Raw genomic sequence first — 23,386 nt, forward strand, 5'->3', positions numbered from 1 at the left:
CCTTACAAGAAAAGGAAATGTGGACACGCAGAGAGAACACCAGAAGGGCATGTGCACAGAGAAAAGACCACATGAGGAAACGGTGAGAAGGCAGCCGTCTGCAAGCCAAGGAGAGAGGGCTCAGGAGAAACCAAACCCACCAGCAGCCTGATGTTGGACTTCCAGCCTCCGGAACTGTGAGAAAATGAAGTTCTGTTGTTTAAGCCACACAGTATTTTGGCATGGAAGCCCTAGCAAATGCATACAGGCACTATATGCAACTGAGTTTGAACCTGGAGGTTATAGGTGACTGGGGAAGGGTTTAAGGAGGGAAAAGACTCTTTATCCAGCCATCCCTCACTCCACATATGCAATGTGGAAGCTGCGTCGGGCACTAGAAGTACAGGTCCAAGAAGCCTTATCTGCAGAAATGATACTTTAGCCCGGGATGAAAAAAAGGGGGCGAGGATGTCAAATTATGGTCTAGACAAAGTATGTGTGAGGCCCTAAGACAGGAAGGCTCTGGGCACGTTCAGGAAACTGACATTAGGCCAGTGTGGGCAGAGCTGGGTGAGAGAGACGAGCTCTAAGAGATGCAGACGGAGGGATCAAGGCCAGACCATGCTGGGCTTCAAAGGCCTCATAAGTAAGTGTGTCCCTTCTCTGGAGAATTCCCCTGTGGGCCCAGGCCAACTCCCCGATGGGGGCAGAGGCTGAGGCCACTTCCCTTCCCCTGAGCAGCTGGGGAGGCTCTCCCCGCCTGCCCGTCTGGCTGCCCATCAACCGCCAAGGTGACACCACCAACTGCATTTCTTCCCAGCCAGGGCGCTGAGAGGCACAGGATTTGCATTTCAATTTGACTTTATTCAGATGATTCCAGCCAAAGCTTGGAAATCATTCCCCTTGTCATTCTCTCACCAGTTCTGTTTTCCTTTTTTTCCCTCCCTCCACCCCACGGAGGGCTCCTTTTTCCTTGACATCCTGCTCCTGGATGCTGAGAAAAGTCCTCCTTAACAGCAGTTTTATTGCCGGGTCATATTAACACAATGAAGGAAATCACTGTTAATTTTTATGAATTATCTCATCATCTGCAACTAATTAACAGCTGCAGAAAGAGCAGGCATTCTGTCTCCCCTCGGACAGCCTTTACCTTGAGCACGCTTCCCAGCCGCCCGACTCTTGCTGTCAGGAGGGTCCTCTGCTGGAGAAGGGTACTTGCTCTCCAGCAGCCTGCCACCTCCACAGCCCCCAGCCCCAATTCTGCGCTTTCTGGCCCGCCCCAGCCTGGGCAGGCAGGGGTGGGGGTGCTGACCCTTTCCACTCAGTGGTGGCTGGGCCACCTGTGATGCAGATGATTTAGGTTAGCTGGAAACTTTATTAAAATCCAATCTAAGTGGGCCGCCGCTGCCCTGTTCTCATTACCCTCCCTCTGCAAAATCAGGCCTTGGCCCCTGTGCCTCTCCGAATGTGTCTATAAAACTGAGTGAACAGGCAGCCAACAGCTAAATGGCACTTAATCAGGGTATAATCTAAACCCAGGTGGACAGTAAATACTTAGGGGGGCAGAGGGAAGAGAGCGAGGGAAGAGAAAACAACGGAGGAGAAGGACAGGAGGACGCGCAAATGCATCTGTTGCAGCCTCCAGAGAGAGGAACTGCCGGGAAACACAGAATCCCGGGCTAGACAGGGTCCGGAGGACCACAGCTGGAGAAACGGGGGCCCAGAGGGGTGACGTGACCCCTTAACATTCAACAGCTCGCGAAGCCTGGGGCTCATTCTCCTCCTGGGCTTCCCTCCCGAGCCCTGAGCTTCTCCGGTCCCGGTTCCTGCCCGCGCCGGCTTCTGCCCCCAATCCCTCTCTAACTTCCACCACCTAACCGCATCCCTTCTTGCGGCTGTCTGAGGAGCCTCTCCTCAGACACCCTGGCATGTGGCCAAACCCCAGGCGGCTGCTGGTTGCGTCTGCAGAGATGAAGGGAAGGGCACGGAGGGATGGGGGTGAAAGGGTGTGAGGCCGGCCCACCCCACCGTGGGGCAGTGCCTCCCCGGGTGGGAGTCGGGCATCAGATCCACTTCAGGCAGGGGGTCCCTGTGATGCTGGCCCGAGCACGCAATCCTCCTTCTAAAGGTAAGATGCTCCAACAGTGTGTCTGCTAGAACTGAAAAGGTCAGAGGCTGTACGTCATGTTACAGGGAGGAGAGGGGCGCTGGGAGGACGTTCTGGAAGTTTACTTTTTGCACCCGGCCTGCATCTCTTTCTCCTCCTTTCTAAACTCTGAGACACACAGCCAGCTAACGTCTTCCCTCCTTCCCCCGCCAGAATGTTCCAGGCCCCTTGCCGTTCTATTTCTGTATGTGTAACCTAGCTCCTGTAGTCCCTGTTTCCTGCCCCAGGGGCCCCATTTTCAAAGCCATTGGGTATATAGTCCTGAGGGGAACAAACACCTTCTCCATGGTAGCCCAAGGTAAGAACTGAGTCATTCATTCATTCATTCATCCCACCAATGTTTACTGAAAACCTGCTATGAGCAAGGCTGGGGGAGTGACAGGTAGTAAGACGTGGTCTTGGCCCCCAGAGAAACCAGCGCCTGAACAAACACTCGTCACTATGTCACGTGGGCTGAGGGTTGAGGTGGAGCCGGCTGCCCACACCGTGCTGTGGGAGCGGGAAAGGGCAGAGAGCCCTGTGAGTGGGGAAGGAGGGGACAGTCAGGGAAGTTTTCTTAGAGGAACAGCGAGGCCTTGAATGATGAAGAAAATTCTGCAGGGCAGGCAAGGTGAGCAGTATTCCAGGCGGATGGAGCAAAGGTGCAGAGATTGGAGAGGCAGGGGTGTTCCGCGGACTCCAGTGTGTCTGGAGGGCAGGATGCCCACTGGTGAGCGTTTACAGGGCAGGGATGGGAATGGGGACGTGATGATGAGGGGGCTGTCTAGATGGTCTGCAGCCTGCCTGCAAAGGCTTCAGATGCCCTGGAAAGGAGCTCGAGGTTCCTTCTAGAAAGACGAGCTGGGCAAGAGGGAGGAAGTGAGAGGTGAAAGGGAGAGCACCCAGGGGCTCCGAGGGGCTGTGGTGGGACAGGTTCTCCTGTGGTGGGACACGGCTTCCCATCCTTGGGCACCAGGGCCCAGAAGTGCCCAGGCCTCTACCGCCTCCACCTTCAGACGCCCTGGCTGCCCCACTCTGGGGCTTGGGCAGGGAGGTCCCATCGTCCCGAGAAACCTTTACTCAACATCCTGAAACCCTCATTCCCGGCCCCACCCAGTGGCCTGCTCCAGGTGTGTCCCAGGTGGCTCTGGGTGGAGCATGCCCTGGGGACTGCTGGCAGCTCATCCGGAGCAGGTTGTAAAGCACTCAGAAAGCACAAAGGAAGCCAAGAACTCCAGTCTCCACATGCTTCCCAGGCCTCAAGGACAAGTTTTCCATTCTTTTCCTGGGCTCTTTACTCAAAAAGTTAAGCTTATGCAAGAGGAGAGGATACTGGTTTTGAAGGAGGCAGGACAGTGTCATGGGCATACAGCTGCCAGAGGTTTTGATGCCGGCTCCGGACTCACACCAGCTGTGTGACCCTGGGTAACTTATTTAACTCTCTGAGCCTCAGCTTTCTCATCTGTAAAACAGACACGATGGCAGCATTCAACGACTTTGAACAGCGTGGTCCCTGGCACATAACAAATATTACTTAATAAATGTTGCTATTATTATAAGTCTAGATATTTCTGACCCCCAAAGCCCCAACTCTTACTTTATACTCTTCTTTCCCTTTTTTTTAGGGTGTCCTCTCCAACTCCCATCCCCACTCCCTCTATACCAAAGGACTGCTCCTTTTTTAAAAAAAAATACTCCTGGGGCTTCCCTGTGGTCCAGGGGTTAAGACTCCGCTCTTCCACCGCATGGGGCATGGGTTCGATCCCTGGTTGGAGAACTAAGATCCCGCATGCTGCGGGGCACGGCCAAAAAATAATAATAATAAAAATTAAAAGTACTCCCAGCAGAGCCTGTCACCTGGTCTTTAGGACCACCTGCCAAGCCCCCTTCTCTCTCAGTCCCCTGGGGCTTTGTGCTGATCTTACAATGCAGGGACTCTCTGGGTCCCTCTCCTTGGCACCTTCCTGGGAGAGAAGCACCCAGTACACTTAACAGGGCAGAATAAATAGCAATAATAATATATGTTGAGGCATTAGCCACATAAGTAATCAAAGATCACTGCCATATGATTCCTGGTTAAACACCATTTGGAATCTAATAAATAAGTGGCTGTAAATACAGGCAGCGAGCAGATTCGTCCCCCCTGAGCGGCGCAGCCTCTGCTCTTATTTTTAGCCTAAAGGTGCCTTCAGCGCTACTCTTGTGGTTCAATTTTAAGTTAATTTCTCTGTCAAATGTCTGCAAAGGAAACCGGCAAGGGCAGGGGGCAATGAGCGGGGCTCAGGTGCAGCGCCTGCCTTCTGCTCTCTAAAGAAATCAAGGCGTCCCAGGGGTCTTGGGTAGAACTCGTTCATACCCACCTTCTCCCCACTCCTCCCAGGGGCTCCGCAGAGGGGAGCACAGTAGGGGTTAAGGATGGGAAGTGCCTAGTGTAGCGGACAGAGCACGGGCTTGGGGCCAAAGAAATCTGGGTTCAAATCCAGGGTCTTGGGGCTTCCCTGGTGGTGCAGTGGTTAAGAATCCGCCTGCCAACGCAGGGGACACGGGTTCGAGCCCTGGTCCGGGAAGATCCCATATGCCACGAGGCAACTAAGGCCATGCTCCACAACTACTGAGACTGCGCTCTAGAGCCATGAGTCACAACAACTGAGCCCACATGCCACAACTACTGAAGTCCGCAAGCCTAGAGCCTGTGCTCCACAACAAGAGAAGCACCACAATGAGAAGCCCGCACACTGCAACAAAGACCCAATGCAGCCAAAAATAAGTAAATAAAACAAATTTATATATAAAAAAATCCAGGGTCTTCCATGTTCTGCATGGGTGACCTCAGTCTCTCCAGGCCTTGGTTTCTGTACCTACAGACCAGACATTATCAAACCTACCTCTGAAGATCGTTGTAAAAATTAAATGATGTAATTTATAGACAGTGATGGGCATATATTAGGTGCTCAGTACACATGAATGTCATTCCATCCCCTGTGATACGGTCCTTGAAAGTGATGGTCCCCCACCCTCTCATTAGATGGAAACAGGCAACATATCAAGAAGGTAAAAAGAAGTGCCAACGTGCACTTCTTCCAACGTGCCCATGGTGCCCGGACCATAGTAATCATTGCTTAACTCTGGAGCTGGCCGGTTGGCATTCAATGCTTCCCTGCTTTGTGCTCTCCTGGAGCTCCTTCATGTCTGAGTTTTGCCTTTTCGCATTAGAACATTAACAACAATATAACCTGTTTCCAGAATTTCCCACAGACCCCAGCCCGCTGCAGGGCGCTGTCAGCGTTAAATAAGGACCAAGGGACAGAGGAACAAAGTTGGACCAGCCCTAAAGCCCAGGTCTCCTAATTCCTTACTCATAGCAATACCTTCCTATATCACATGCCTTCCTAAAACACAAGAGGATCTGTTCCTTTCTGGAAGGATGACAAGCAGAGTAACAGACAGTTTGCTGTGACTCTGGGGGGACATTATTCTTTCTAGGCGCCACGGCAGGAAATAAACACATCATTCCAAGCCAAGCCCAGCAGAGCCCACGTGACATGGCTTCAGATAACATTCTGCTTGTAGGTTACTCCTGTAGAGGCCTGACATGTTAAATCAACGTGATGAAGTGCTTCCCGTTACACAGTCCCTTCCCAGCTCTCTCTCTCCTGTGGCACAGTCTCAGTCACAGTCATGTGGCCGTCCTGTCGGGGTCCCTCTACCCATCGAGGGAACGCATTGGCTTCAGGGCTTGTCTGCTTCTCATGCAAAAGATTGACCTTAACAGGAGTCAGGCAATCAGATCAGGGGTTGGGCTGGGGCCAGTTTCCAAGGGCAAGCACAGTCCCCTGCACACAGCACTGCTCATGAGAATGATTTCAAGAGGCTCAGGCTCCTATCTTGGGAGCCATCCAAACAGAGGAACAGAATAATGGTCCCCAAAGATGTCCACGTCTTAATCCCCGGAATCTGCCATGATTCTTCCATGGCAAAATGGACTTGGCAGAGGTCATTAAGGTTACAGACCTTGAGATGGGGGGATTATCCTGGATTATCCCAGCAGGCTCAATACAATCTCATGAGTTCTTAAAATCAGAGAACCTTTTGTGGCTGAGGTCAGGGAGCTGTGATCTGAGAATGACGTGATCCTGAGCTTTGAGGATGGAAGAAGGGGGCCGTGAGCAAAGGGATGCTGCAGACTCTGGAAGCTGGGAACAGCCTCAGCTGACAGCCAGCAATAAAGTAAGAACCTCGACTTTATAACTGCAAGGAATTGAATCCTGCCAGCAACCAAAATGAGCAGGACATGGATTCTCCCCTAGAGCCTCCAGAAAGGATCACAGCCCTCCTGACAATCTTAGTTTTAGCCCATCAAGACCCATGCTGGACTTCTGACTGTAAATTAATAAATTGATCTGGATTAAACCACGAAGTCTGTGGTAATTTGTTATGGCAGCAGTAGAAAATTGTAGTAATAGTAATTATAATAGAACTACTATAATAACTATTATTTATTGGCCTCCTACTAATTACCAGGCACTGTGCTAGCTGTTTTGCATACATTATCGTACCTAAACCTCAGTAGACAGGGTGAGTATTATTACCCCCATTTTATAGTAGCAAACAGAGGCCAAATAATTTGCCCAAGGTCACATGCTGAAACTGTAATTCATTTCCAAGTCTGTGTGTCAATAAAGTCCAATCCCACTCTACTACCCTATGATGCCACCCAGAATTATGCTTGCCATAATGTTGGGCAAACTACTATTTTTGCAAGAAACAAAAGAAAGGGAACTGATATTTATTAAATATTACTAGATGCTACACACCACGTATGGTACTTTACCTATCTCCTTTCAATTAACACGATAACCTCCTGCATGCTAAAGTGTTATCTCCAGCTTACAGATGGGAAACTGAGCATGAGAAAGGTTGAATAATTTGCCTGAAGGAACGTGGCTAAGAAGGGAGAGTCATACCCGTGGATTTTGAATCCGAGGCTGCCTTGTCCATAATGCCTAGGATATGAAGACTTGAATGTGATGTCCAAGCTCCCCCAGGTGGCCATCCTCATGGCTTCATGGTAAGATAGGCACTGGATTGAGACCCAAAAGGGAGCCCCGCCCAGGCTGTAACCACAAGCCAAAGGCAACAGGTCCCACCCATCCCACAAGAGGGTGGCCCTGTCCAGCGGCCAGTACTGCTCTATGCGAGATCATTCCTGGGCAGATGAGGAAGAAGTTGATTAAATAAAGGGAGAGCTCCAATGGAGGCGATCCATAGATACTTACACGCTATTTCATCTCCACCAAGTCCGCTCATTTGCACTTCACAACTAAATTCCTTTAGCTCTCAAGGTTTTCCCAACTGGCTCTAAGGGGGAAATTGGCATTCAACCACCATTAGAGGTAAAGGTCCGTTTAGGTTCAGGAACTCCAAGGGCTCTGGGGAGAGTAGGGAAAATTCCCTACAGATGGCCATCGGAAAGCGCTCCCCTTCCCTGTCCGCTGGCCCGAGGCTGCCCGGTGGCTGCCCGGAGGTGTGAGGCCAGCTACTGCCACTCTGTTCCCACCCAGGCCGTGGCCGGTGCCTCTTTGGAACGAGCCCTTAGCAGAGCTTCTTGCTGAGGCCCCCAGGCCTATCCACTTCCCTTTTCTGTCATCTCAGAGAAAATCCCTCTTCTTTCATCTGTGAGCTGAAAGCTCAGTCTCACGTGGTTAGATCCCTGCCACTGGGGGAAATTTATGAGTGTTGCCAGCAAAGTGGCATTCCCTCCCCTGCCAGTGTCACTCCCTGCTTGAAAGACCATGTACTATAAAGGGTGGGAAAGCACATCTCGGAAGAAGCCACAGGGGTGACACAATCTAGGGAACCTCCCAGCACCCGACTCCTTAACAACAGGTACCTTCAGACATGGGAGTAACCTGCTGCCTGCTTTCAAAGAGTGGCATCAGGTCTGGGGTTGAGAGCAAAGTCAGCCTGAGAAGAGCCGGAGCTGGAGGTGTGAGGGCGCATCTCACAGGATGTAGATGGAGACCTAGATGGGCTTTCTTTAGCCAAAAGACGGGTCAGCCGGGGCTTGGCGGGCATGGGTCCGACCGGGGGTTCTGAACCTGGAGGCCAGATCCCATCAGGCCGGAGCAGGTGCCTGCGCTGGACTGGAAGCAGATGAGGGGAGTGCCTACCTCTGATTTGGGGACACGTCCCACCTGGGAAGGAGAAAAGAGAAAACCCATTCAGAGGAGGGTGACCAGGATGACCAGTGGAATCCAAATGCTGAGAAGGAAGGAACAGTCAGATGAATCTGTGGAACAAAGAAGATGCTGGGGGCTGTGAAATGACAGTGCTTCGGACCTCGGACATGCCGTCCGAGGGAAGAGCGCAAGGCCTGTTCTGTAGGCTCCCGAGGGACAGGCGGAGCTAGGACAGTAGGTGGAAGGCGCAGAGAGACAGATCTGGCTCAACACAGAGGAAAACGGATGGTCGGAGCTATTCAAAAGTGGACCGCGTTGGGCTTCCCTGGGGGCGCAGTGGTTGGGAGTCCGCCTGCCGATGCAGGAGACACGGGTTCGTGCCCCGGTCCGGGAAGATCCCACATGCCGCGGAGTGGCTGGGCCCGTGAGCCATGGCCGCTGAGCCTGGGCGTCCGGAGCCTGTGCTCCGCAACGAGAGAGGCCACAGCAGCGAGAGGCCTGCGTACCGCAAAAAAAAAAAAAAAAAAAAGTGGACTGGGTTACGCTGGGGGTCCTTGCCACCATCGAGATTCTGTGAATCTAAGTACAAGCAGACAGGCCAGGTGAAGCACTGGGACAGTCTGTGGCAGACAAGAAGCAGGTACCCTGGCGAACACGGGCAGCTTCAGGAAAGAGCTGGAAGCAGGTGGCAGGGTCCCAGCTGGGAGGCTGGGTCCAGATTCAGGTCCCCAAGCTCTAGGAAGACTAAGACAAGCAAGGCCTGACCAGAGGCCCACGGGAGCTCAGAAACAGTCGGGATAGGAAAGTGAGGTTTCAGACTTGATGACGAGACAGAAACTTGAGCACAGCAACGGCCGCACGGCTGGGGGAGGTGACTAAATCAGCTCGGCGTCTGGATCTGAGGGACGAAGTAAGACCAGCAGACAGGACTCATGTTGCTGCTGCGCCATTAACCTGCTGGCTTGGACTTCCTCAGAAGGGGACGGAGATTAGCCTGTGGACCCAGGGTTTGCCACAGGGGTCAGAGAACCTGGGGACAGGAAGCCAGCAGGGCCAGGGCACTGTCCTCGGCAAGGAACACCTGTTTAGAACCTCCTTTGTGTTGAGTGAGGCCATCATCATCTCTGCCTTCCAACAGCTTTCAAGTTTGAAGCTCCTTTGGACCTCCCTTGGGTCTGCGTCATTCACTCATTCAGTAGACATTTAGTGAGTACCTTCTGTATACCAAGCACTGTCTTACATGCTGGGGAAACAGCAGAGGACAAAACAAAGGGCTTTGTGCCTGATGGGAGCACTCAGATAATAAGCGAATAGGACCCAGTCCGTCAGATGGCGACAAGTGCTATAGAAAAATCAGAGCAAGGAAGAGAGAGACAGAGAGATGGCGAGCAGGGCATGACCTACAGTAAGTGAGAGAGTGAACCATGCAGACATCTAGGTGAAGACTGTTCTAGGCAGAGAGAACACCAAGGAAGCCAGGGGGAGGGGCTGGTGTGGAGTGAACAAGAGGCAGAGGAGTAAGAGATGAGAACAAATAGTCATAGAACAGCGGGGCAGATCGTGGAGGGCCCTGTGGGAGGGACCCCGTAAGGACCTTCTTTTCCTCTGACTTGAGATGAGATGAGATGAGAAGGCACTGGAAGAGTTGAGCAGAGGACTGACATGATTCAACTTACATTTTAAAAGAATCATCCTTGCTGCCATTTTGAGAAACAAAAGTGACAGTAAGAGAGAAGCACAGAAACTAGTAGGAAAGCTTTACAGTGATCCAAGGGAGAGAGAATATTGTCTCGGAATGGGACAGCCACAGCGGAGGTGGCCAGAGGCGGTTGGGTTCTGGATATACTTGGAAGGTACAGCAAACAGGATTTGCTGATGGGAAGGGTATAGGATATCAGAGAAAGGTGGGGTCAAGCGTGACTTCAAGGATTGGAACCTAAGTCCAAACAGAAAGAACGGCATGACCATGTATGCAACAGGGGGGACGGTAGGAGAAGCAGGCTTAGAGGGGCACAACAGGGGAGACGGTAGGAGAAGCAGGCTTAGAGGGGCACATCAACAGTTTGGACAAGTCAAATTTGAGTTTCTCTTAGACATCCAAAAGGGAATGAGGAGTCGGTGTGTACGTCTGGAGTTATGGGGAGAAGTCAGAGTTGGAGATGAGACTGGAGAGTCACCGCATCAAAAGCCATGAAACTGAATGAGATCACTAGGGAGTGGGTGGAGAGAGAAGAGGTCTAAGGACAGAACCCTGGGGCACATCCATATTCAGAGGTCGGACATACGAGAAGGAATCACCAAAGGAGACTGAGAGCCCAATGAGGGAGGGCAAGAACCAAGATGGAGTGAGACCCAGAAGCCGAGAGAGAGAAGCGTTGCAAGGAAGAGCGATAGAAAGACTATGTCAAATGCTGCCTGTGAAATGGGGCCTGGGGACAGATGATTGGATGAGGCCGTGGGGGCACCATGGATGGGGTGAAAATCTGATGGAAGGGAGTCCTATTGATTGGGTAAGAGAGGAGAGGAAATGGAGATAGCTTTGCATAAGAATTCTTTTGCAGAGTGTCTCTGCAATGGGAAGGAGAGAAACAAGGGGTTAGCTGAAGAAGGATGTGGGGTTAAGGGAGGTTTTTAAGACGGGAGATCATTCAGATCCACTAGCCAGTAGCAGGGACCATTACCTCAGTGTGAAAAGCCCACGACACCGGAAAGGTAGAGAAAATAGGATGCTGTTAGGCTGGTGGGACGGATGAAATTCAAATAAGGTTTTTTAAATGTTTGCAAAAATAGGCGGGTACATGCACCAATGAAGACAGTGCAACCCGTGTGTGACTGAGTCAGCATGTGTACCTCTTGCGCTCTGAGAATTCTGGAAGTAAGAGCTTTCCAAACCGGGTGTGGATTCTTGGCTCTTAGAAAGAGGTGAATTTAAAGCAGGATTTAGAAAAAGGGGAGAGACAGCATTTGGTGGAGGAGTGGAGAAGTGTGCTCCAGGCAGGGGAAGGCTAAGAGATGCCAACAGTGCCATTCCCAATAACAGGTGTCACTTTCCTAGCACTTACTACACGCCTGACACTACTCTAAGTGCTTTCTAGGTAATAACTCATTGAATTCTCATAAAAACATGAGGTAGCAACTACTGTCATCCATGTTACAGATGAAAAACATTGAAGCACTAAGAAATGAAGTTCTCGCTCAAGGTCATATAACTAGTAAAGGGTGGTGCTCGGATTCAAACCCAGGCAGTCTGGTTAGAGCACAGGCTCTGGCGTCCACCTCTACACCATGATGGAGCCTTCCCGAGCCAACCCCAGTGCTACCCAGAACACATCAGGCTCTGTGGTGTCCCCCTTGCTCTCCAGACTCCTATCAGCTTGGAATAGCCATAGAAGGCAACTGGGTGAGTCAGGACAGAAGGGGCTAAGGGAAGAGGGAAACACATGGGGGACCCGCTCACGGGCTGCCGCAGGTGGTCACCCACCCCCAGTTACGTTGGTTTTCCTCCTGAGTCCAGCACGGTGGCACTACCTCCCGGTCAGGGGCTGGGCACGGCCCCGGCATGGCCCCACCGGGCACCTGCTGAGCCCAGACTGGATGAGTCGGCCCCGCCCTCTGCATCACGCCCCTCATCGGTGTGGGCTCAAGCGGCAGCGGACCCCCCACAAGCTGATCGGCCCCGAACTCAGCTCGACAGGAAGAAACACACACCAACAAGACACAGAGGGGCTGCTGGCCAGCCCGACAGCTATCGGCACCCCCCGCCCAGCTATCTGCCCCCGCACCCAGACTAATGAGACCTAAGTGTGACCGCTGTCTTGCCTGCAGCTGAGCTGCGAGGCTGTGGGTGGGATGCGCGGGCCCCGCCGAGGCACACACGTGTCTCCCGCCCACTTGGGCTCACACACACTCAGGCGCGCGGCTGAGAGCAGGCGGCAGCCTCTGTGCTTCTCCGACACCACAGCGGTGGCCGCAGGGAGAAAAGAAACACCCAGACAGGTCTATCCCAACCGAGTAAGGAGACTCAGTTGGGCTTCCTCTTATCTGGCTTAAGCAACTGTGGCCGAATGGGGTCATGGCTTAAATCAGGCATATGGCTGCCTCCACGCTAAGCTCCCACGAATGGCTGTTAATGAGAACACAAGGATAATAGGATGCCTCCCAAAGAGTATGAGAACAGATCGAAGGCTGAGGTATTCTAGCACAGGATCCCAGCTTGGAAGGGGTCCTGGAGGTACCAGATCCAACGTCCCACTGACGCTGAACTCTGTCCGGCCCAGCTATGGCCACCTCCAGCTGCGGGGACCGCAGTATCAGAACAGCCCATTTCATCTGTCGGGTAAACATTTTTTTACATCAAACCCAAATCTCCCTCCATAATGATCATCTCTCCCGACAACAAACCACCCTCCCAAAACCAGAGCTTGCTAATGACTCACTCCCCATCCCAAGACTCTTGTAAACCACGTCACAGAGCTGGAGCCAGGCTTTTGAAATTCTGACAAAATATTACCATGCCAGTTCTCTCAAATCACGTGTGTCTCTTCCAGGTAGGGCTTCTACCAGCAGGACGGAAGATACTGTGGGTCAGCACATGTGTGGAGGGGGCAAAATGAGAGTCCGGGAAAACCAGGCCATTCTAGCACCAATGGACACAGGCAGCCACGTACCAAAATTCTTTGGAAATCAGCTCTATGATCTAGGGCTTTTAGCTAGGGAACAAGAGCCACCTCCCTTCTCTCCAATACCCCTGCTTCTGGGACTTTTCCCAGTTTCCTCCTGCAGACTCACCACAATACGTTTAAGAAAACATAATGTTTCCTACTGTCACCTGCCTGTTCTCTTTAGCTCAGCCTGATTTCATGAGGTCCTGGGCGTCGGCACTCTGGCCCATGGTGGCTTTCCCATCAAGAATGTACTGCTGGGGAACTTCCCTGGTGGTGCAGTGGTTAAGAATCGCCTGCCAGTGCAGGGGACACGGGTTCGATTCCTGGTCCGGGAAGATCCCACATGCCGCGGAGCGACTATACCCGTGTGCCACAGCTACTGAGCCTGCGCTCTAGAGCCCGTGAGCCACAACTACTGAGCCCGCATGCCACAACTACTGAAGCCTGCGCACCTAGAGTCCGTGCTCCACAACAAAGAGAAGCCACCGCAGTGAGAAGCCCGCGCACGGCAACGAAGAGTAGCCCCCGCTCGCCGCAACTGGAGAAAGCCCATGCGCAGCAACGAAGACCCAATACAGCCAGGAAGGAAGGAAGGAAGGAAAAGAAAGAATGAATGTACTGCCGGGACTTCCCTGGCGGTCCAGTGGTTAGGACTCCATGCTCCCACTGCAGGGGACATGGGTTCGATTCCTGGTCAAGGAACTAAGATCCCACAAGCTGCACAGCCAAAAAAAAAAAAATGTACTACCAACAGCCTAGGCTATTCAGGACTCTGCCACCTCAGCTGTCCTCTGGTCCTCTGACGGGACGCAATAGGCCAGGCCCCCTTTGTCCCTGCCTGGGACATGTCCTATCCTCTTACTCCCCTCCATGCGAGCTTGCGCAAGCCCCGAACTCTGTGAAGCTCAGCGTCCTCTGCCATAAGATGTGTTTACTTCTACCGACCTTGCAGCTTGTTGGGGAAACTGAATTAACACGTGTGTAAGAACATGTTATACACTGTAAACCGTGGCACCAATGTCACCAGGCAGTTGGGAGTCAGGAATCCTGGCACTGCCACAGTGGCCTTTGTCAACTCACTTTGCCTACTGGGACCCCAGCTTTTCATATCTGTGAAATGGAGCACCTAGGCCTAATTCATCCCTCACTTCTCAGCAGAAGAGACTGTGGCCGGAGCCTGTAGTTCACAAGTGGGTTCTGGAAAGGTTGAGAGAAGATAAACGTCCTCCAAGTATCCGGTGTGGTGCTCCTGGCAGAAGACCAAGCAGCAGGCGAAGACAGATGACTCCACACGGTACACTGGCCTGGATGCCTTGCTAACGGCAGCCAAGTCTCCCTCATCCCTCTGAAGATGTGGTGGCAGCAGGGGTGGGGCAGGAAGGAGAGGAGAGACAGCCTCGTGCAAGCACACATGCAAGCAGACGCCCTCATGGACGGTCTTTGGCAAAATATTTACTCTTGCAAATACGTATTTTGTACGCTTATTGTTAAATAAAACCAGTTGGCATTTTTGAGCACTGACCAATATCTGGGAGAAGAGAAATTTGAAAACTGACAGGTCAATTCAAGATTCAAAACTTGCCATTAGATAGTTCATCCTGCAAACATTTCCGAAGAAGTACCCCTATGGGCCAGGCACTGTGCTAGACCCAGGAATACAGACATAATAAGAAAGACACAGATCTCCTAAGGTGTTCGGCAGGGGAGGGATCTGTGTCCCAGAAAGCTTTGTACACGGATTCCATCTCTAGGTGACAGATGAAGGAGAAAGTCATCAATTTCTATTTGTCACTAATGTGAAAGACCAACTGATTGCTTATATGGGTGACTCAATTTGGCAAAGAGATCAAGAGTTACACACTGCTCAGAATCTCATAAATCACATCACGTGGTCACAGTATGAAGGGGAGCCCACTACTCAAAGAAACCCACAGTGAGTCCTCGGCAAGGCACAGGATTCTGTTGGTATATTTGGATCTTGGTGCGTCCGATATATTTAATACATAGCAGAACAGGATAAGAAAACCAGTGCTTTTTATTCCTCCCCCTTGCCTCCCCCAATTCTTTTATTATCTTCATCTTCATAACATTTGAATGTTCTATGTTTAACATTCTCTCTGCAGGACTTGGAGCTCATTGAGGGAAACCACCTCAGTAAAACATGGGAGTTATAAAGGGCTTGGGGTCCTAGTAAGACGGCGTGTCAAATAAATCCAAGCTCTGGCTGCTTCACCGCACGGGGGACACTTCAACAAGAAAGAGGTTCAATGGCTACAATAACCTGCTGATGTCTAGTGCCACCCACGCTGAGCAGGACTCTGTACCACCCTGAGCGAGCCTTTCAAATCCCCAGGCCTCAGTTTCCTCATCTGTCTGATGGACCTTGTCTGGGTCCTTAGGAAATTATTTGGGAGTAAAAGAATCAAAAAAGAGCAACAGACTATAAAGGCAATAATGATTCCATCGTTCAATTCCTTTGCCAGATAGAACACAATATATGTAATGTGGCTGCTGAGATAATGGGGTAATCCCACATGTCTCCAGGGGTGCAGAGCTGCAGCACAGCAAAGCAGAAAGAGCAGCTTTGGAGACGGGTTCGAATTGCAGCCTCTCTGTGACCTGAGATGAGTTACTTAAACTCCCCAAGCCTCTGTTTCTTCATCTATAACACCTGGTCATTAATTCTGATGCGAAGATTGCCCGAAATACGTGAAACACCTAGCACAGTGCCTGGCAGAGAGTGGGGTCTTTCCAAGTGGTAATTATTGGGGGGCTCATTATTACTTAGCACTGTGTCCTCAGTGTTGGCACACAGCACTCAATAAATACTTGTTGAGTGGATTCATAAATGAATAGTTGAATCCCCGTTTTTACCATTAGAGCCAAAACTTGCCTTAGAACCCAATCAGGATCTCCAGCCCGTTCCTCTTTTCCCTTTTAAGTAAGACAGATAGATGGATGTTTTCTCTTTCTCCTCCTTCTCCTTTTTCTTCTACTTCTTCCCATAAGTCTACCTCTTGAAGTACAGGGAAGACCAGAAGAAACTTTAGAACAATGATGCTGAACGTGCTCTTGGGAGACCACATCTCGCAAGGGCCGTGGACTCACCCACCCACCCATTCACTGAGTTTGTGTGATATGCTCACATACGTCAAGTGTCGGGACCTGTGTTACGTGGTCGATCTCCCTTGGAATTCAGAATCTGGTGGGAAAATGCCATAACACTCCGAGCACAACCCAGTGAGTGTGCTGGAACAGGGGAATGGGAGAATGGTTGGAAAGAGATGATCTGACTGCCACCAGCCCCGCCCCCTACTTGCTGTGTGACCTTGGCCAAATCGCCACCCCCTCTGGGCCTCCCTCCTCATCTGCGAAATGAGCAGGTTGGAAAATGGTATCCACAGAATCCTTTACGGTTCTAAGATACGATGACGATCCCTTTAAGTCATGGAGGGCTGAAGAGATGGTGAGGGTGGTCTTCTCGGGGCATTTGTTAACTGGCGGCTCTCACAGTCATCACTCAGAGGACCCAGAGGGACAGAAGCAGAATCAAAAGACATTTTCAGAAGACAGATGGCTGAAACAGGTTGACATATGTGTGAGAGTTTGGGGAATTTATGTGGGCAGCCTCGCCATCATAAATAAAATCCCTTTCCCTCTCCCAAAGCCTCATTCGTTGAGTAAACACCGGACACTGTAATAGACAATTTGGCTGTATCTCCCGCCCCGCGCCTCACTTGAATGAAAACCAGCAGTCCCACGGCAGGGTAGTGGGCTCGCCACCTCTTTCCAAACATCCACGTTGTCACCAGCTGACAAGCGGGGCGGGGGTTGGAGCAGGCGGGGCAATTTATCTCCGAGATTCCCGGTCCCTCCGTGCCTCACTCTCACAGCCTGAGGCTGGAGGTTTGGGAGGAACCCCAGAAGAATCAAATGTGGGGAGAAGTGACCCGTGGGAAGTGGGGGAAGGAGCAGCAGCCCCTCCCTTTCCTGCGAGCCTCTGGAGGACTTGGGGGACCCGTCGCCATCAACGCTGGTCCAGCCCATCTGTGTGCAAGGCTGCCTGCCGCTAAGCACAGCTACTTGTGTTTTCTTGACCTACTTCTCCTCCCATCCCTGCCCTACTCCACATCCCCTCTGGAGTCCGTGTAATTAGCACCTTTCCGTCCATAAAGCTCCCGGCTCCCAGGATAACCAAGGAGACAGCAAAACAAGCCCTGGCATTGCTGTTGCGGCTTTTCTGTACTTTCCTCTCTCTTTGTTGGCTTCACTCTGCTTCCTGGCCTCTGGAGACTAGGCCCAGTCTGACCTTGCCAGCCAGCAGGGCCCCTGGCTGGAGATCAGCTGGACGTGGCCTGGCATGAACCAGAACGAGTGCCAGCAGAGAGGACAGAACTGGACAAGCATTGTTCCCAGTGTGGGGATGGGAGCCTGAGGGGCCCTTTGAAGCCCTCCACTGTTGCACAGCAGGCCAGACAGGGATCTGTCAGCTCCACTTTCTGCTTCTCTCCCGGGGAACAAGTGTCAGGAGAGCCGAGGCCGCGAGGAGCTGCCAGTTCCGGCTCAATCCCTTTCCGCTTCCCATTAGCCACAAATGGAAATGGACGGATGACCGCTTTAGCCACTCATTTAGAGGAGAAAACCTCACAGCAAATGCTGAACAACGAGGCATCTTATAAATTACGCATCTTAAGGACATGAACTGTTTTATATTGCCGCTAAGCAGAATTAAATTAGGTTTTGAAGTTTCAGTAGAAGTGAACGGGGAAGAGGGAGGGAAGATTTTGTTTTTAATTCCTTTTTTCAAGTATGCAGAGTGGTGACCGAAGGCAGGATGAGGGGAAGAACTGAGTCACTGGTCTTTGTTTCTGATTCCAATCAGCTGCCACTGCATAGGCGTGCCCATGCACCCACGACGGAACACGGAGTAGCTCGGGGACCTGCAGCTCAGCCTCTGGCCCATGATGCCTGGCCTTGCCAGGGCCTCCTGACCACCCACCATCATGCCCGTCTCTGGGACCTCAGAACCAGTCCTAACTGCAAGTAGAGGAATTCGGGAGCTTGCGGCCCAGTCCTTGGGATCCTGCATCATGATCTTCATTCTAAATCATCCTCTAACCCTTTCAGGTTCAAGTTTAGAATCCTGCCTCACTCACAGGATCCACTTTCCCCCCTTCCCACCCCAGTCTGGGCAGAGGGGCTTCACGTGGGCCCCCGTCTGGATAACTTGCCTGGTGTTTGGGTCCCTCTAGGGCTGTTGCCTGGCCTTGCCCGGGGTTCCTGCCATTGGACTAATCTTCTTGTGACCAACACACCTGCCTGGATTTCTCACTGCTGTGCCTCACCTGTCTGTCCACTATGACTCCCTTCCCTATACACATGTACACACCCCAATCCCTGATACCCCACGTCTATCCCAGGCCATCAGATGACCACACAGTGTCTGCTGGACTGGACTGTGTCTCCTTGTCCCTACAGCTGGGGCCATGTCCTCAGGACCCAGATCAGCAGGCAGTGGCCCAGCCTGAAGTTAAGGAGCTTTGCTCAGTCTTGGAGGTGTTGGGGGGCAGGGGAGGCAGTTGATTTCTCAGGCACTCCTGGACCCCGGAAAGAGCCAAGTCTTCCGCCAGGCACGGGGACGCTGATGGGGCCAGTGGCGGCAGTGCCCACCCACACCCAGAACGGGCACCCCCATGACAGCAATGACAAGGGAGGGAGCTGGTGGACACATGCCACTGAAGTGCCCTGTCCTTCCCCTCCAGAACCAGGGCAGGGCGAGCAGACACCAAGGCAAAGGCCCTGCCAAGCAGCCGGGTCAGGGGCACCAAGAACACTTCATCTGAACACACCCTCCAGGAAGCCTTCTTGGATTGATCAGAGGAGAGAAGAGATGATCTCTGCTCTGCTCTCTAGCCCCTGGATTTGGAAGCCCCGTGGCCTTCACCTACAGCTGTGACCAGCTGAGTCCATCACAGACTGCAAAAGGCACTCAACATCGTTTTTCTCATCACAAGAGGAGCTGGGCAGCTTGAGCAGATTGTAGCTGTCAGCCTGTTGGCTGCCCCACCACCACCACCACCCTTGTCCCAGCCAAACTCAGGGAGGGCAGAGTGCAGGGTCAGATGTCCCCTGCGGACACCTGGGGTGTGGAAGGGGCATCGCCCAGGGCTGGGCTGCCCCCAGGGTGCCGCAGGGGCAGCACTTACCAATCCTCAGGGAGTGCGGACTGCAGGCAACCATCACGAGCCACGTGGGAAGCAGCACCAAAGGCGCCCAGACGCGGGGCATCTTCTATGAATCCTCATGGAGCCCTCTGCTGGTCTGGGCATGACATAACTCTGCGGGAGAGCGAGGAGCACGTGAGTAAGAGTCCTATCGGCCCAGGGGCCCGAGCTACCACCCACACGGCCTCTGTGGAGAGGACCAACACTCCCTCCACGAATCGCTGTGCCTGTAGGGGAACTCCAGGCCGGCTCCAGGCCTCTGTCCTTCCTGCCTCTGCCCAGACTCACAGAAGCCTCAGGTTCTAAAGCCATCCCCCACCCCGACCGCCATCAAATCAGGGGCAGGAGGGTGTGACTGTGGTTGAATGATTCATAGGGCTCCACTTTTTTAAAAATGTCTAATTGGGGATGAAAACTTTCATCTGCTCTTAAGAACAGGAGCCATGGGTGAGCAGAAAAGGAGTGGGTGGGAAGGTTAGGCCATCGTCCCGGGCACGCCACATGCCCTGCTCTCTGGAGAGTGATGCTGGGGAAGTGATGGGTTCCAGTCCAGCTCCGCCACTTGCCAGCTGGGTGGCTTTTCTCGGTCACTCAACTCCATTTCCGCTCAGGTAGACTTGGCATAACAACACGTGCCTGGATGGGTTGAACTGAGGCCGAGGAGAACACAGGAGAGGCCTGGCCTAGAGCAGGGGCTACACAAATGTCAGCTCCTCCCTGGCCCAGATGGGAGAGGTCGCTTCTCAGCAAATACTGAGGGCAGAAGCGCACATCCCAGGTCATCAGCTGGTTTCCACATCTGCTGAAAACGAACCCTTCTCCATCCTTCCTCCACCAGCCCCTCTCCCTCCTGAGGCCGGGGTCAAAGCCAGAACCTTGAAGGAGCTGCCTCCCTGCAAGGCAGCATGGGTATTGTCCCTCCCTGAGACCTCCTGGCACCCTGAGATCAGAGTCTGCAGGCCACCATCCCTGCCCCATCACTGGGGTGAGGGAGGGGCTGGTGAATATGCAAATATGCTAAACCAAGGTCACCTTTGGTTAGGAGACTAGTATTAAAGTGATTCATCCCCCCACCTCCAGACAGACAATCCGATAGAAAAATAGGCAAATGACTAGAACAGACACTTCGGTAACGGTATATCAAAAGCTCTTGGAGCACACTTGGAAAGGTATTCAGGAAAATGCAATTTTTAACTGCAATGAGATATCATTATACACCCACCAGAATGACTTTAAAAAAAAAAAGATACTATCAAGTGTTAGCAAAGATGTGGAGCAACTGGAACTCTTCTACTGTGTCAGTGGGAATGTAAGTCAACGTAACTGTTGTGGAAAACTGGTCTATTAGAGCTTTACACATACCCTAATATCCAGCAGCTCTACAATAGGCATTTCCAGTAGAAATGCATGTATACACTCACCAAAGACATACTAGAACGTTCACAGCAGCACTCTTTGGGTTTGCCCAAACTGGAACCTAGCCAGATGTCCAGCAGCAGAATGGAGAGAGACATTGTCCATTCATACAATGGAATCTTATATGGAAATGAAAATGAACAATCAACAACTCCGTGCACCTGTGTGGATGAATCCCACAAACATAATGTTGAGTGGAAGAAACCAGGCACAAAAGAGTATTTACAGTATGATTCTATCCACAAAAAGTACAAATGCAGACACAACCATTGTGTGCTGTAAGAAGTCCAGCTAGTGATGACCCTTGCAGGCGGGGGGTGACTAGAAGGGGACACAGGGGGTCTTCTAGAGGTGCTGATGACATCCTGTTTCTTATTCCAGGTGCTGAGCAAAGTGTGCTCAGTTTGTGAAATCTCGTCGAGCTGTACGTATCTGATGATAATGTTCACTTTTCCGTATGTGTGTTACACTTAGTAAAGATTTTGTTTTATGACAATCCCCCCTCCCCACAGAAGCTCGGTGTTGCAGCCTGACCCAGTACCTCGCAGCTTCCTGCACACAACTAGGGCCCTCTACCTGCAGCGTGCTCCTCTCCCCCCGACCCTTGCCATGTGCCAGGAGCGGGTGCCTCTCTATGCCATCCCAGCAGTGCCAGCTTCTCAAGGGCCAGGACTGTTTCCAGTTTACTGCTGTATCCCCAGAGGTTACTTATACAGAATAGGTGCACAGGAGATATTTGTTCAATGGATGGAGGGTCTCAAGCCACTGCCTGCTATAAGGAGACAGAGGAGAATAAAGGATAAAGGGTTGGACTGCTGCAAACCTGAAACTAACAGAACATTGTAAATCAACTACACTCCAATAAAAATTTTTTTTTAAAAAAAGGATAAAGGATTGGAGCAAAGGCAACTCTGCTGTTGGCAAATCAGGCCCAGAATCTTTGTCCCTTAATCCATGGGTGCCGATGCAGGAAGAGATGAAAGCAAACACAGTCTCAGGGGAAGCTTGGCATTCTTACCCGTTATGGGTAAAGTCGACCGTTCAGTGACTGTCTCCCCACTAGAATTCAAGCTCGATGGATGTGGGACAGGAACAGAAATCCTGTTTGTCTGTCTTCTCAGGGCCCAGAACGGTGCCTGGCATATATTACAGCCTCAATAACTATTTGTTGAGTGGCAAAATGAATGGGCTGTCAAAGAGGAAAGAACTGTAAAAATCTCGCTAGGCTATATAAAAATAATACTACATATAATCATTTCTGTCAAACGCCTTCCATTTATGCCCAGTCAGCCCGCCGCACAATAATTATTATGCAGACCGCTAAATAGGTTTCAGATTAGCCTGCGTAAATTTTATTTGATGACAGAACTACACTTAATCCATGCAGGCCTGACAGTCATTGTTCATGGCCCTAAAGGCTGGCTGATCCTGGAGACCACATGTAAGGACAATGGCTGAGGTTTTGGGCCGCTCTTGGATACAAAGATGAGAAATAATCTCCTCCCAAACCTTACAGGGATAAAAAGAACGATCATGTCACATGTTTGTAAGGCACAAGGGCTTGCAAAATTCTTTCCATAGTCTTTATCTTATTTAATCCACAGAACAAGCTCTACTATTGACAAGGAAGCTGAGCTCAAGAAAGGTGCCTAGCTCAAGGTCAACACAGCCCTTACGAGGCAAAGCCAGGGCTAGCCAGGTCTCTGACTTCGCTGGGTATTCTTCTGTCACTTACCTATCTGCATATGAGAGCAGATCATGAAGCTTCCAGATTCTTTAACAAAAAACACAAAGAAATTTGAGGTCTTCTTTTCAGTTTAATGTTTAGACGAATCTGGTCTTAGAACCTAACTGTGCAGCCTTTATTAACTGAAAATAATTTAATAATTTAGGAATAAAAAAAGAAATTTTCTAGAGGTAGAGCACCTACACCCTCTTCCCACTAACATCACTCCTGGGGAATTTCACCTCCACCCACGAGTTATTTCCACCTGCAAGGTGTGGCTTCTAAATCAGCATCTCAAGCCCAGAATCAAGCCCTGAACACCTGCACTGAGACGGCTTCCTCCTGAAACCTCCAGCTGGATTCCCCACAGCATTTCAGACACGCCTCATCCTAAGGAGGAGGTCTCCTCTCCCCCGCTCCCGCCATCTGCTTCTCCTCCTACGTCCTCCTTCTTAGTGGGTGGCACCATGATCCACTAGTCACCCAAGCCAGAAAGCTGAAAGGCACCCTAGAGCTCTGCTCCCCACATCTACTCAGTCAGCAAGTCCCAACAGCCCTGCCTCCATCACCACCGACCCGCCGCAGTCCAGACGACCGCCAGCAGCAACCGGGACTCTGCGACAACAGCCATCTTGGTCGCCCTCCCTCTGGCCTTCCCTCTCCGTTGGTTCTCTGCTGAGTGGTCAAGGGTTCTTATCCAAATGTGAACTTGATAATGACATACCCCCACCCCATAGTCTTCCATAGCTCTCCACTGCACTGGGGATCAAAAGCAAATTCTTAACTCCAACAGATAAACCCTTCATGATCTGCCTCCTGCCTTCCTGTCTCTACCACCCACCCCACTGCACCGGACCTTCCGCAGAGCTCCCTCAGCACCCACCCTTTGCCTGTGCCCGGATTGCAGTCTCACCCCGTAATGGCCCGAAACTGCGACTTCCAGGCTCACCGCATTGCCTCCCCTCTGAGGCTTTTTGTGATCCCTTTCCCATCTGCTGCCACCAAACCTTGAACATTCGTCATTAGGGCACACACCCTGCTTATGACGACGC

General features: G+C 51.6%; 1 protein-coding gene across 9 annotated transcripts in view; it reads right to left on the bottom strand.

Moving 5' to 3' along the window:
• The window catches only part of GRIK4 (glutamate ionotropic receptor kainate type subunit 4), a 354,683-nt gene that overhangs the window by 296,520 nt on the left and 34,777 nt on the right, over nucleotides 1–23,386 (bottom strand). For all 9 annotated transcript variants that reach the window (XR_012333292.1, XR_004527810.2, XR_012333293.1 and 6 more), the window contains exon 2: nucleotides 19,175–19,306. Coding sequence is in view for 6 of the 9 variants with exons in the window: in XM_073808072.1 (XP_073664173.1) it covers nucleotides 19,175–19,256 (82 nt within the window). In the remaining 3 variants the exon portion in view is untranslated. The remainder of the gene's footprint in view (nucleotides 1–19,174; nucleotides 19,307–23,386) is intronic.

The sequence above is a fragment of the Tursiops truncatus genome, chromosome 8 (assembly GCF_011762595.2).
Source record: "Tursiops truncatus isolate mTurTru1 chromosome 8, mTurTru1.mat.Y, whole genome shotgun sequence".
Lineage (NCBI taxonomy): Eukaryota > Metazoa > Chordata > Mammalia > Artiodactyla > Delphinidae > Tursiops > Tursiops truncatus.